Here is a 13,285-nt window from a genome sequence, read left to right as displayed (position 1 = left end):
TGTACATGCAGATGTGTGCCTCCAGTGTTGCCTTCATTTTCAGTGCAACAGCTCATCCTCTGAATGCTGCCTTGACCTGCTCCCTTCCCTGGCAACTGACTTCTCACCATTACTGTCCACTGCCCACTAAGGGAATAAGAGCGGGGCATCCAGACACGGGGTGATTCCCAGAAATGGTCATTTCTAATGTCCATGTCCATTCCAAAGAGGGTTATACTTTGTGGTTTTCTTGGTCATGTGGTTAATCTGCTTTTCTCACTACGCTTGGCTCAGGTGAGTAATAGCTTCAGTTTCTGTTTCCCAAGATCCCAAGGACTGAGGCAGAGAGCAGTTGGTGACACAGGTTGGGAGAAGGAGTGGCTTGGGCATGGTTTGTGAGGATGGCCCAAAGCAGAGAGGGAATGTCAACAAAAAATGTTTGTGACTTGGTGAAGGAGTGCTTGTGGCCTCCAGAAGAAACAGAGAAGACCCCGAAGTCTAAGCATACTTGATTTTTTTGAAAGCACCATAACCCATACATCCTCATCCTTTGGAGAGCCTGTGTATTTGAGGGAAGGGTGTTGCATGTTTGAAGAAGAGTAGAAAATGGACAGAAGGTCTGATTTTCTCTTGATGAAGCTCTTAGCTTCTGTGGAGTTTAAAAAAAAGGAGGGGGAGAGTGGCAGATTCCAGGAAAGCCCTGGAACCACCCACATGGGCCTGCTTTATTGTCTGGAACCCCTGCTCTTCTGGCTTTTTCTTAATCAAGAGATTTAGATCACTTGACTTTTCCTTAAATTATTTTTTGTAATGAAACTTTAATGCTCAGTTACTCTTGGAGTGTATCCTTGACTTTCTGCAAGGAATAGCTCCTTTCCTTTGAAAAGAGAAGAGATGGCTCTGCATTTTTGCTGTTGAATGCAAGGGCGAGGGAGGAGAAGTTTCATCTCCATAAGCTGATGGCACCTCGGGCTGCTATGCACAGAACATGGAAACTTATTAAATAGCTGCTAATTCCCAGCTTCTGGTTGTTTGACTTTTCAATGCATGGTGTTATGTTTTTCTTTATCAGATTTAACTTTTTAGTTACACTTGGCCCAGACCCATGGTAACATCAGGGCCTTTTCCCTAAAGCACAGGCTACTGCAGAGACCCAGAACCTCAGGAAGTGGCAAGGCTGGAAAATGGTTATCTCACTCACCCCCAAGCTGATGCCCAGATCATCGAGGCCACTTCTTGCACAGCATCTTACTAAGACATGGCAGAACTGATGCTCAAATTTTGATCTGACATTTCAGCCCTGGTGAAATGTCATCTTTCTTGTAGATGAATGATGTGCCCTAAACTGAATGTTGGCCTACTCTGTCTATGACCATGCCCTTGAGACCCATAGAGGTGGGAGAAAGAAGGGGAGGGGGCCAGAAACTTGGAGGAAGCCTGTTTGGTATCAGCCAGCAAACCGTAAACAGCAGCCGCCTTGGCACTCAGGAAGGGCCAGCAGTCTCCCTGGAGTTGCAGCCCTTTGGGCCTGAAGTGAGGATTCATCAGAATGCAGGGGACCTTAACTTTCCTTCCAGGGACAGACTAGGGGATGGGGCAACAGAGGGGGCCAGCAGGTAGAATAGTGATGGCTAATCTGTTCTCTAATGGAGAGATGGAGATGAGTCCAAGAAGGCTGATGTCTACACCTCTGCGACCAGCCTGAGTTCACCCAACCATCCCAGGCCTGACATGTTCTGGAGCCCCATCTGGAATTTAGTTGGGGGCAAAGCCAGGAAGAGAAATTTCCTGGAAGTTCTTCCAGAAACTTCCAGCTTGATCTAGTGTCCACACACACCCAGTGACATCCGTGGTCTGAGCCACAAAGAAAGAATCAGAAGTCCTCAGGGTTTGAGACACTGTCGGGCAGGAAAGGGAGGTGTGTGTGTGTGTGTGTGTGTGTGTGTGTGTGTGTGTGTGTGTGTACATGAAGCAGGAGGGGAGGTGGGCAGAGGGAGCACTGAGCAAAGGCAAATAGGAAGAAGGGTGTGGAGTATATGTCCACCTACGTGTCCAGGTGGGGTGGTCCCTGGAGGCCTCAGAGAGCAGACTCTCCACGAAGTAGAGCCCGCATCTGAGAAATGGAGCATCCGGGTGGAGGGGTTGTACAGGACTGGGGAGCAAGTGCGGGAAGACGAGCTGGAGGAGACTGTGTCTGGCATAAGGAGCACATGCATATGCTGGGAAATTGTTTGAACCAGGTGGTAGGGGATAAGAGCCATGAGTTTGGGATTCTGGCTGCTGGGGGGGCGTGTGTGTGAGGAATGGAGAGAAAGTGGTCATGTGGGAATATGGAGCTGTGGTCAGGACTGAGGGGTCTGAGCTGGAATCAGGCTATGGAAGTGGAGAGGAAGAGGCAGAACCACTGGGGGGGGGGCGGGGGGGGCTGGAAAGGACTGGTCAGCTAGAGGTGGAGCAAGTGGGAGCTGAGTGACAGACATGTTGGAGGGTCGGATGTAGTGGGAATTCCTAATAATGTGCTTTCCCAACCTTGAGAAATTTCACAGAAATAGCACTTGGAAAAACAGCATATGTTAAGAAACTGTGTTATGATTATTCTTCACGTTTTTCTTAGAATAATAGCCTTGTTACAAACCCCAAGGCCAGATCCAGAAGGGAGTATGACTGGGATCATGAAAGTATGGACTTTGGAACACCAGGTCAGAGTCAGGTATGAACACTGCCTATGCACTTGCTGATTGCTCCTGAGGCTTTCCCAGAAGGGAACAGCCTGGGGTAAAAACAAGAAGATCTGAACTATGTCAGGGTAGTGTCTTGGGGAAGAAAGATCAAAGAAAGTTTTGCGGTCTGCCATTAGAAATAAAAGATGGACTCAGAGTGGACTCTGCATCTCAGGCCAATAGATGCTGCAGGTGCTCTGACCCATTGCACCAGATTTCGTGTTCTGTCTTCATTCTCCTCGCTCACTCCCAGACCATTAGGGCAACAGTCGGAGACATGGTCGTTCACAAGATCACATGTCTTTGCATAGCAGCAGCATTTATTGAAACACAGATTGAGACAACCCAGAAGGCACGGCACCCACAGACAGTCATAATAAGAGGGAGACCCAGAAAGTGGCCTCCCCTTCTCCATCCCACCTGCTCTGGATTGGACAGATTCCCCCTGCACAGGCAGGGGGCGATCTGGAGCAACCATGGCGTTTTCTTTGAAATCTATTAAGGTGTATGAATAGCAAGACCTGTCCAAAGTCAAAAGAATTCCCCTCCACAATAGGCCTCTCAGTTGGGAGGTCACAGGAGGAGTTTAGCTGGAACAGGTTAACCCAGAAGAAGGCAATCAGTTAGAGAGACAAGCAGAACACAAACCCAGATGACCAAGGGGCAATTCCTTCGGGCAGAGAACTTCCCAGCCAGGAGAAGGGGCCTGCTGGAGTCGGGGCGGCTTCCCCTCTGATTCTCAGGTTGAGGGAAACCTTGCTGAATGGTTAGGCTTATTCCTTGTGCCAGAGGAAGGCTGAGTTTTCATGATGCCCGACTTCCCTGGGTGACTGGTAGGGTCCCAGAGAGCTTGGTGAATAACACAAATTGGCCGCGGGGATTTAGGAGTCAAATCTGAGTTGAGTGAAAGGACTGGGAATGACTCTTTCTAACTGAAGCCTGTTGGAGAACCAGGAAAACAACTCCCTAAAAGGAGAAGGTGGCGCGGAGAGCGGCGGAGGGTCTTTCCCTTGTAGGAACACATGGAAGATTCTGGAAGCAAGCACACATTTTTTTTTTTTTCCATTCACACACCCTTCCGTGCTGGGGGGATGTAGGCAGAGCCTCCGACTCTACGCAAAACGGACAGATCGGCTGCTCCCACAGCTGAAGCTGGAGGCGCGGGGCTGACAGGGGACGCAGGAGTCGGGCGCCAGCACCGTGATGCTGCCCCCGGTGGCCACGGGGCCCGAGGCGATCTGGCGACCGGCGGTGGTGCTATACGTGAGGCCCCCGCAGGTGACTCCACCGCGGGAGCTGCTGACACCTGTGGGAAGAGAGGGGACAGGAGAGCTGAATGGACCACAGTGATGTCGCCAACCCCAGGACATGCCCAAAGAGGCTTCTGCATGCATGAGCTTCCTGCTCCCTGATGAGTTTAGTGTTTCATAACTCAGACCCTGTTCTCAGCACCCCAGCCTTCCCTGGCACCCAGGCGAGAAGCAAGCGAGAACCCCCAGACTCAGTGGCAAAGCCGAAGTGAAGTGAAGTCGCTCAGTTGTGTCCGACTCTTTGTGACCCCATGGACTGTAGCCTACCAGGCTTCTCTGTCCATGGGATTTTCCAGGCAAGGGTACTGGAGTGGGTTGTCATCTCCTTCTCCAGGGGGTCTTCCCAACCCAGGGGTCGAACCCGGTTCTCCCGCATTGCGGGTAGACGCTTTACCATCTGAGCCACCAGGGCAGCCCAGTGGCAAAGCTACTGCACCCTTATTTCCCTGGCATGCAGTTCACATATCCACCAGTGGAGGGCGTCCAAGGATGCTTTTAATTAGGGCCTCCAGGGAGAAGGGGGCGGGGGAGGGAGCAGGGAGCATGAAAGGCCCCCTCCCAGGTCTGGAACTTTCCAGGTCCAGTATGTTAGGTAGTCCGGCTCAGATCTGCCCATCAATAAAGCCAGTTTTCTGGGGGGTGGGGGGGTGGGGGGGGGTGGTTTCAAGCAGGTACTTACAGACATTCACAGAGCCCACTCCTTCGCACAGCCTATGGGAAAGAAAAGTCCGTTTAATTCCAAGCATTGAGCCGGATTCCTTGAGGCAGATTCCTGGAAGCTTGGGCACAGAGGGGGTCCTCCAGTGTATAGATCCAGTTCCCCAGAGGCAGGAAGTGCTCCCTCAGAGTTTGCCTTAAATGCTTATGCTCCTTTAACTATTCACTGACCACAGAGACAAGGCCTTCTGCTTTTCAGCAGAGGTGAGCGAGGCTATGATCTCCTAGCAGTACTTCCAATTGGAATGACTTGGCCCACCCTGGATAGTGCCGATCAGGTTCACAGAGAGTGTGTGAAAGGTCCTGGTACCAATGAAGAGCTACAGCACAAATTGCATCGACCTTATAATGTACCCTCTTTCAGGGCAGGCCAAGTGGCAACCTCCTACTGGAAGAGAGTGGATTTCAGAGCCACAAGTCTTGAATGAGGGTCCTGGCTCTTCTGCTTATTAACTGTGTGGCCCTGAGACGGTCACTGAATGCTGGGCCTTATTTCCTTATCTTTGGATGGGAAAAATAATACCTGGATTGTGAAGATTAAAATGAGCACTGAGCACAGGCCTAATAAAGCATTCATAAATTATTATTACTATTGAAGCCTGAGCTGTACTAGCAGGGGGCAAAGATGCAGTTCACACGTGGGTTCAGGGAAATTCACCCTCAGAGGACCAGGGCCTCCTCCTTCTAGACCCCCAAGCTCTTCCTCAGCCTCACCTCTGCTCCTCAGCCTCACCTCTGCTCCTCGCCCTCCAGCAGGCGTCTGTAGGTGGCGATCTCAATGTCCAGGCCCAGCTTGGAGTTCATCACCTCCTGGTACTCCTTGAGCAGGCAGGCCATGTCCTGCTTGGCCTTCTGCAGGGCCTCCTCCAGCCCGGCCAGCTTGCAGCGGGCATCGTTAAGGGCCGCTTCGCCCTGCTGCTCAGCCTCAGCCACTGCGGCCTCCAGCTTGGTCCGCTGTGGGGAAGGAGATGTGAGGATGGGAAAGTGCAGCCAGACTCACCTGAGCCGAGGGAGCTGGGGCAAGGATCCCAGAGAAAAGTTAAGTTAACCTCCTACGAGCACATAGTTAATGGGATTATGAACACAAGGGAGGTGATGGATGCTTTTCATCATTTCCTCTTGATGGTGCTGCAGGTGGCCAGGAGGAGAACATCAGTGATCTGGCTCATCTCAGCTCCTGTGCTGTGGGAAGTGCCAGGGCTCAGGCACCCTCTCTGGGCCCCTGCTTCCTCATGGGAACACTCTGAGGCCTGATTAGGTTTAGACCTTTGCTCTTCCACAGGCAAAGGACCTGGTGCTACAGTCTTCCTGTGCTGGGTATTCAAGCCCTCCCAGAACCCATACCTGGCACTTGGCATTTTCAATCTCAGCTGTCAGCCTCTGGATCAGGCGGTTCAGCTCGTTGATCTCCTCCTTGGTGCGGCGTAGGGTCTCCCCATGCCGGATCACTGTGGCCTTCATCTCCTCACACTGGGAGGAAGCAGAGAGGCTCCTGAGGCTCCGAATGGGACATCTCATCCATTCAGGACAACTTGGATAATTGTGCAGGTTGTACAATGTTCAGCCTGTGCAACTATACATGGCCACCTTGCCCTGATACCCAAATTGAGCTGTCTCTTTCTCACCAACCCTAAAGATCAAAGTCCCCAGACAGAAGAAGCCTTTTCTAATACACACTTCTTATCCTTTCCAGTGCCATGTCTAGGAGGCAGTTGTTCTGGACCACTCACCTTGTTGCGGTACCAGGACTCAGCCTCAGCTCGGCTGCGACTGGCAATGTCATCGTACTGAGCCTTAATCTCGGCAACGACACAGTCCATGTTCAGGTCCCGGCTGTTGTCCATCTTCACGATGACCGAGGTGTCTGAGATGTGGGCGTTGAGGATCTGAATCTCCTGGGGGAGCCAAGAGCCAATGCATTTGGTTCTGGTATCTGGTCTGGGTCACATGCTCTACCTCTGGGGGCTGTCCACTCCCTGGAGGACCCACTGGTCATGCAGGATACATGACTCCCACTCGCCTTCATTCACATACAGGTACATCATCAGTGAAGCTGGAAGGGGCTCTCGAGATCAGCTGGGGACAGCCTGTGACTTAGCAAATGGGGAAACTGAATCCCAGTGTGTGAAAAAGGCCTGACTCAAAGTTGTTCAGCAGGGAAGCTGGGATGTGAATGCCAGGACTAGTGATCTGTCCAGGAATTAAGACTCCCCTCTCTCTGGAAACCCACCCTACCCACCCCCTGCACTCCACTTTCATATCCATGTAGAGACCTACACGCACTCAGACCAGCACACAGGCACGCACCCTGCAACACAGAGAGACCAGAAGGACAGAGACGCCCAAGCACACACGTGCTGCACAGTCCTCGGCGCTTACGTGCACGTGTCTGACAGCCTCACAATACGCCCACTCACATGTGTGTGCATGTTCTTCACATGCTATCACCCGCAAGGGGTGAATGTGCACACAGTCTCTGCTCTGGGTCCCCACACCTTCCCTGCCCGCTTCCAGGCTGGTTGGCAGGGGCCCCCTCACCTCGTCATAGAGGCGCTTAAGGAAATTAGACTCCTCCACCAGGGCCTCCACGTTGGCCTCCAGGTCTGACTTTCGCAGGTAGGCACAGTCCACATCCTGGTGGTGGGGTGGAGAGGAGGGGGCGAGCGTGTGGGAGGAGGCCCTGGGAAGGTGGTCTGGGTGGGGGTGGCAAGCCATCCCACTGGAGGTGGTGCGCACAGAGGTGCGGCTCCCTCCCTCCCGCAGCCCAGCCCCCTTACCTTCTTTAGAACCACGAACTCATTCTCCGCTGTGGCCCTCAGAGCCACCTCCTCTTCATACCTGCGTATGAGAGAGACAGAGGCTGGAGCTGAGGAGTCAGGGTTTGGCAGCCATCCAGGGCAAGCTCTTCTGGGGGTCAAATGGGGGTGAACTCTGCAAACGTCATCCCCGCCTCTCCCCGCTCTATTTTGTGCATTGTTTGTGGGCTAGCCCTGTCCCAGCCTGGCTTATTCCACCTGAGTCCTGCTGCCTCTGGGATGAGATCAGAGAATGCACACTCCACGCCCAAGTCTACAATCATCTTTCCATCCTAGATCCAAAGAGGGCTGGTGGCACGGGCAGGGAGGACATGGAGCCCAGGTCAGGAAGGGGAGTGGGAGGAGCAAGAAAGCCGTGGAATCCCACTGGGCTTTCTTACTCCCCTGAAACCAGCTCTAAGACCCATGGGCAGCCAAGGAGTTGAGGGAGAGCCAAAGAATCTTTAGAAACCTAGGCCCCTACTGCCCATCCTCTTGGGTAGCAGGCAGCCCCTCTTGGCAGACAGGCAGGAATCTTCATGAAGCTGCTTCAAGAGGGTTGTGGGCAGAGCCTTCCCCCTTCACCCTGTTATCCCAGGCGGTGCCACACTCACTTCTTCTTGTAGCCCTCCAGCACCTCCTGCACGTGGTTGAGCTCCGAGGCCAGCCTCCCGCTGTCGGCCTCCACGCGCTCAGCCTCCCGCCTCAGCGTCTCGATGTAGCCGTTGAACAGGGGCTCCAGGTTGCTCTCGCAGCAGCGCTGGTTCTGGTAGAACTGCCACTTGGTCTCCAGCAGCTTGTTCTGCTGCTCCAGGAAGCGCACCTGCCCGGTGGGAGACAGAGACTCGGGAGGAGCCCCGGGAGGCGTCCGGCTCCCCAGGGCTCCCTCTGCCCCGGCCCCAGCCCCAGTGCCCGCTGAGCAACTGGGCCGGCAGGGGATTCAGCTGCTGAATCCCTGCGACTTAGGGGGCCTTGCTCCCAGCCCCCCAGGGAGGCACTGTGGGAGGGAGTGCCCCGGGGTTGAGGCCAAAGGTCAGATTCACATCCCAGGTCTGCCACGGTAATGGCAGCTTGTCTCACCTCTGGGTGCTTGGTTTTCTCATTCCAAAACAGATGATAAGAGTACCTTCCTTCAAGTTGTAAAGATTGAGCAAGTTGCTACATGTAAAGTGCTTAGAAGAGTTTCTGACACACAGGAAGTGCTCAACCAATTTAACTATGACTTTAATTACAAGTTCTTCATTTATGCAGCAAACATTTACTGGATATTTACTGTGTGGTCCCAGGGCTTGTGGGACACACACACACACACACACACACACACACACCCCTTTATCTATGACTGTACCTACCAATCAATTTTATTCAATTCTCACAGCACTATGGGGGGAGATCTTATTTCCCCTATAGTACAGGAGGGGACAAGGAGACCCCAAGTTATGAAATGACTAACTTATCATCTCATAATTAGTCAGGAGTCAAGATCCTATGTTCCTTGAGTCTCCTTCACCTGCCTGTGACCACAATCTATCTGGTTCATTTCACTCACTCAGTCGTGAGAACCCTATGAACAGTCTGTCTAAGCAGCTCCCTAAGCTCTCAGCTTCAATTTGTTATTAAAAACAATAGAGATGATAATACCTACTCCAGTGAGTCATTTCAAGGGTTAACTGAGACCACTAAAGAAAGTGATAATAAGAAGGTCCCCACTATGGGCTGTCCCATCACCCCAGATCGCAAACCTGAGTTTGGTCCTATCTCCTCTGCTTCAGTAAGGCCCTGTGGACAGAGGAGGAGCCCGCACGAAGGGAGATGCAGTGGTGACCTTTCTGGGAGGCAGCCAGAGGGCAGCTGGGGATTTCTCACCCTCTGCACTGGTGGGTCTCTTCTTGCCAGTCTAGTGGCCTTCCCTCCTCCATTCCCAGCTCTGCACCCATGAAGCATCCTGGAAAGCCTGGTTGGTTGCCTATCACATCTCCTTGCCCACTACTGTCCTTGAAAGAATGCTAACAGCTAACATTTTCAGCCACTTTCTATGTGCTAGCCCTGATCGCACAGGAGCCCAGTTAATCTTCAGAGCAAACATATGAAGCCGGTTCTATTAAGGGGACAAGCAACACGCCAGAGGATTCGCACTGCGAGGGAGCAGAGGCGGGGAGGTGGGGCGCGGCAGGGCCCTGAGCCCCAACTACTTCCCAAGCTGCCCCACCACAGGCGGTCTTTTCTCCCCACTGCCCCTCTGCTCTTCCCGCATGCAGTGCCCAGTGCTTCAGCGGCAGCTCGGATGTTCCCATGTTGTCTTGTTTCCGGAAGTGCAAACCCTTTACAGCACAGACTCAATTTGTGGACCATGCTGGGCCGCGGATATAGATATACTTTGCTGGAATTACACGGGAAAATAGATCCTTCTGCGCAGATCGGCCTGCATTTCTCTCCCATGGCTGGCGGCCATAGGCTGGCTCCCCTACAGACTGGGACCTTCCCAAGGGGAAGGCAGGCCCGGGGCCATCTCTGGACCATCCCAGGCTTCACTGACCTTGTCGATGAAGGCAGCGAACCTGCTGTTGAGGTTCTTGATCTGCTCCTTCTCCTCGTGCTTCACGCACTGCGCATTGGGGTCGATCTCCAGGTTGAGGGGCGTGAGGAGGCTCTCATTGACGGACACGGTGGTGATGCAGGGAGGGCTGAGGCCGCCCACGCCGCCGGAGCGGTACCCGAAGCTGCGGCTGCAGGAACCAGCACGGAAACTGCCCACCGATATGCGGGGCCCGCAGGAGCCCAGGGCTGAGACGCTGCGGCTGCCGAAGCCCGTCAGCCCCCGGTAGCAGGACACCCCTCGGTAAGGGGCGGCCGTGATGCAGCAGCGGCTGCCTGTTTTGGGGGCCACAGCCGAACAGGAGCTGAAGGTCCTGGTGACGGAATATCCTGGACTGATCCTGTAGGAACGGCACGACATGGTGTGGATCTGAGTGGATGGAGGTTTGAGCAAGGGAGTGTCGAGGGCGGCGGGTGCGCTGTGTAGGATGCTTCTGGACCCTCTGATCTTCCTCGGTCCTTTTATTGGTGGGGAGAGCTGGGGTTGGCTGCATGAAAGAAGTGAAAAGCCATTTTATGTTGTTTATTGGCTTGGGGAGTTTGCCAACAACTCCCCAAAGACTCGTCTTAAAGGTGAGCTCAGCGGTGACTCCCGGCCTCCGTAAAAGTATTGAAGATGTTATTAGGGACACTGAGCGTTTGCACTTTTCATCTTCAAAGCTCGTTTACATACATTAAGGTAATTAATTTTCTCGCAGTCTCCTTGTCAGATGGCCTCAACCCACACCCGGAGACGGGTTTGAACACAGCAGTCTGGAGTGGCTGAGTTTGGGGTAGGGACTGGTGCCACCATCTCCAGGGAGAAGTTCTAGGGCCCCAGGTTGGGGGAGACCACCAGAGATCCTCACCTCTGTCCTCCGGGCTCCAGGCAGGATACATTCTTGGGTATGTCGTTGTGTTTCAGGGGCGGATAGATCAAGAGAGCCCAAACCCACTCAGACAGCATGGCTTGGCAGTGGTTCAGGTCCAGAGAGGCATTTGATCATGCTCCCTGCAGGGCAGAGGCTTGAGTCCATGGTCTCCTAGAACCTTCTGGATTCCAGCCTGAAAATTTCTGTTCTAGGGCCTTCATTTCTCACCCACAAAACTGCAAACCACTTAACTCTCAGTGGCCACAATAATGGCCTCTTGTGGATAATGGGAGGCCTCCCTTTAGACACTTTCTCCCGCTTGACTGAAAGGATGGGAGAACCCAGTTCCGGGAGACCCCTGCTGCTTCGAACTTGCTCTGGACACTATCTCTTGGCTCTTTAAGAAGAAACAGGTCCTGTGAGTCCCAGTTCCTTCCAAGATCACCAGCCAGGAGAGGGGCTCACCCTATTTGCCAGCCCCGGAATTGTCACTCCTGGAAGAACATTCAGAGACTGCTCTGCACAGAGATGGGGGAGGAAGGTGGCTTTTCTTGTCCGAGGACACTGTGATTTCTGGCTCCCATGGGCTCTGAAATCTTGGCTCTTTCTAAAGTCCCCACTTCCCTATGTGTCCCGGGGCCACTTATTAACATAATGATGGCTATTCTTTAATGTTCATTGAGTACAGACTTGGGGATGTCGCCTGTGCCCCAAGGGAGGCTCACCAGGCCCCTGAGGGGTTAGGAACTTCAGGAAGAAGGGCAGAGGAACTTTCTCTGAGGGTGACAACTCCTCCATGGAGCCTGCCAGAACTGAATGATGTCCCTGTGCTGCTGTTCCTGAATCCTCCCTAGGCACCCCACTTTCTATCCTGGATCTGCCCTTGTCTTCACAGCCAGACCTACTGCAGGTGTTTGTCCAGCACCAGGCTGACTGGTCTCTAGCTCCACATCCCACACCTGTCCTTCCGAGGAGGGCAGAGGCCTTGAGGAAGGGAGGAGCAGGTGGCCTCAGCTGGCACCAAATATCTTAAGATCATAGCGACCCAGGTGAAGCTGTGGGCATTTAGCAACCTGGGCAATGGAGTCCAAATCAGAGGACCTGGTTTAAGTTCCAGCCTGGACGTTTCCTAGCTGTGTGGCTCTGGGGACGCTCTTAACCTCTCTGAGCTTCTGTTTCCTTGGGTGTAATGTGGGATTCATTCTTATCTTCCAGGGTTGTTGAAGGGATTAAATGGATAATACACAAGAATGTACCTTGGGGACCAAAAGGGTCTGTTTAAGGGAAATGAACACTTCCTATCAGAAATACCCCTGCTCCCCCATCCCCGCACCTTCTCACTCAGCAGAGAGTGGGCCTGATCCTTGCCCCACTCACCGGCTTCACTTCCTCTGCACATTTATGATTTCATAATCCTTTTAACCCTGCTTTTAATGCTTTCTTTAATCTGATTTCACTAGTGTAAAAATTTGGGGGTGGAGTCTAGGGTGGGTAGAGGAGGCTATACTGGGGATCAAGGAAAGGATAGTTTCCCAGCTCCCACCTCTTAAGTGGGGGTCCTGCTGGACTGGATCCAGGGGTGTATTCTTGTGCCTTGACCAGATGGTGGTGTAGACCTGGAGTGGCGTGGTGGGGCCAAGAGGGTCTTTGTTTTTTTGAAGGGGAGGAGAGTCGGAACCGAGCATGGGAGATGGAGGATGGGTGGGTCCTCCGCTTTGTCAGCCTGGAAAGCCCATTGAACCTCACCTGTGTCTCAACTCCTGTAAGCTCAGCTGTCCTTCAGCTTATTGAAGGGATGGAAGACCCATTTCTGCCTCTTGGCAGCACAAACGAGTGGAGGCTTTGGTCCAGAGGGAGAGGCCTGTGTCAGCTGTACCCCATGCCCCCAGCACACACACACACACACACACACACACACACACACACACACACGCCTCCACCTCAAACTGGGTCTGGGCACTGAGGATGGGAAAGGGGAACCTGTGCCTCAGGAGACCTGGGAATGATGCACTGCCTTCAGAAATAAGAGACCCATCCAGGACCAGCAGGATGGCTCAGAACAAGGGTGAGAGCCCCTGGGCGGGTGTGCTGGGAGTGAGGGCAGGCCCTGCCAGGTACAAGGATGTGCCTGTGGGTGCTGGGTGAAGTTTGCATTACTGCAAGTGGCAGCAGAGCCCAGAGCTGATGGGGTCTGCTGTGGAAGACCATCCACATAGTGCTTTATATTGAAGAGACTGGGCTGGAGGGGGAGGCTGAGTCCTTATGGGACTGTTTTGGGGTCATCCCACACAAGTGAGAAACTCACAGGTCAGTTTGTC

At 53.3% G+C, this 13,285-nt stretch overlaps 1 protein-coding gene across 1 annotated transcript; it reads right to left on the bottom strand.

Moving 5' to 3' along the window:
- Nucleotides 1-3,811: 3,811 nt before the first annotated feature.
- LOC136166058 (keratin, type II microfibrillar, component 5) lies at nt 3,812-10,477 on the bottom strand. Its single transcript, XM_065932086.1, has 9 exons — nt 10,058-10,477; nt 8,136-8,344; nt 7,504-7,564; nt 7,265-7,360; nt 6,457-6,621; nt 6,071-6,196; nt 5,460-5,680; nt 4,689-4,720; nt 3,812-4,005 (listed from the first exon to the last, which is right to left on the bottom strand). The coding sequence occupies exons 1-9, from the start codon at nt 10,475-10,477 to the stop codon at nt 3,812-3,814; spliced, it is 1,524 nt and encodes a 507-aa protein (XP_065788158.1).
- Between the last annotated feature and the right edge of the window lie 2,808 nt (nt 10,478-13,285).

This window comes from Muntiacus reevesi, chromosome 4 (genome assembly GCF_963930625.1).
Source record: "Muntiacus reevesi chromosome 4, mMunRee1.1, whole genome shotgun sequence".
Classification (NCBI taxonomy): Eukaryota; Metazoa; Chordata; class Mammalia; order Artiodactyla; family Cervidae; genus Muntiacus; species Muntiacus reevesi.
The sequence above is the reverse complement of the archived record's forward strand: the minus strand, read 5'-3'. Positions and strand labels throughout refer to the sequence as shown.

Excerpts from the sequence above, each read along its gene's own strand:
- LOC136166058 (XM_065932086.1), bottom strand. The coding sequence starts at position 10,477 with ATGTCGTGCCGTTCCTACAGGATCAGTCCAGGATATTCCGTCACCAGG. Across the intron at positions 8,345-10,057 it reads TCGCTGCCTTCATCGACAAG|GTGCGCTTCCTGGAGCAGCA; the intron begins GTCAGTGAAGCC and ends CCCACCGGGCAG. Across the intron at positions 4,721-5,459 it reads CTGGAGGGCGAGGAGCAGAG|GCTGTGCGAAGGAGTGGGCT; the intron begins GTGAGGCTGAGG and ends TCTTTCCCATAG.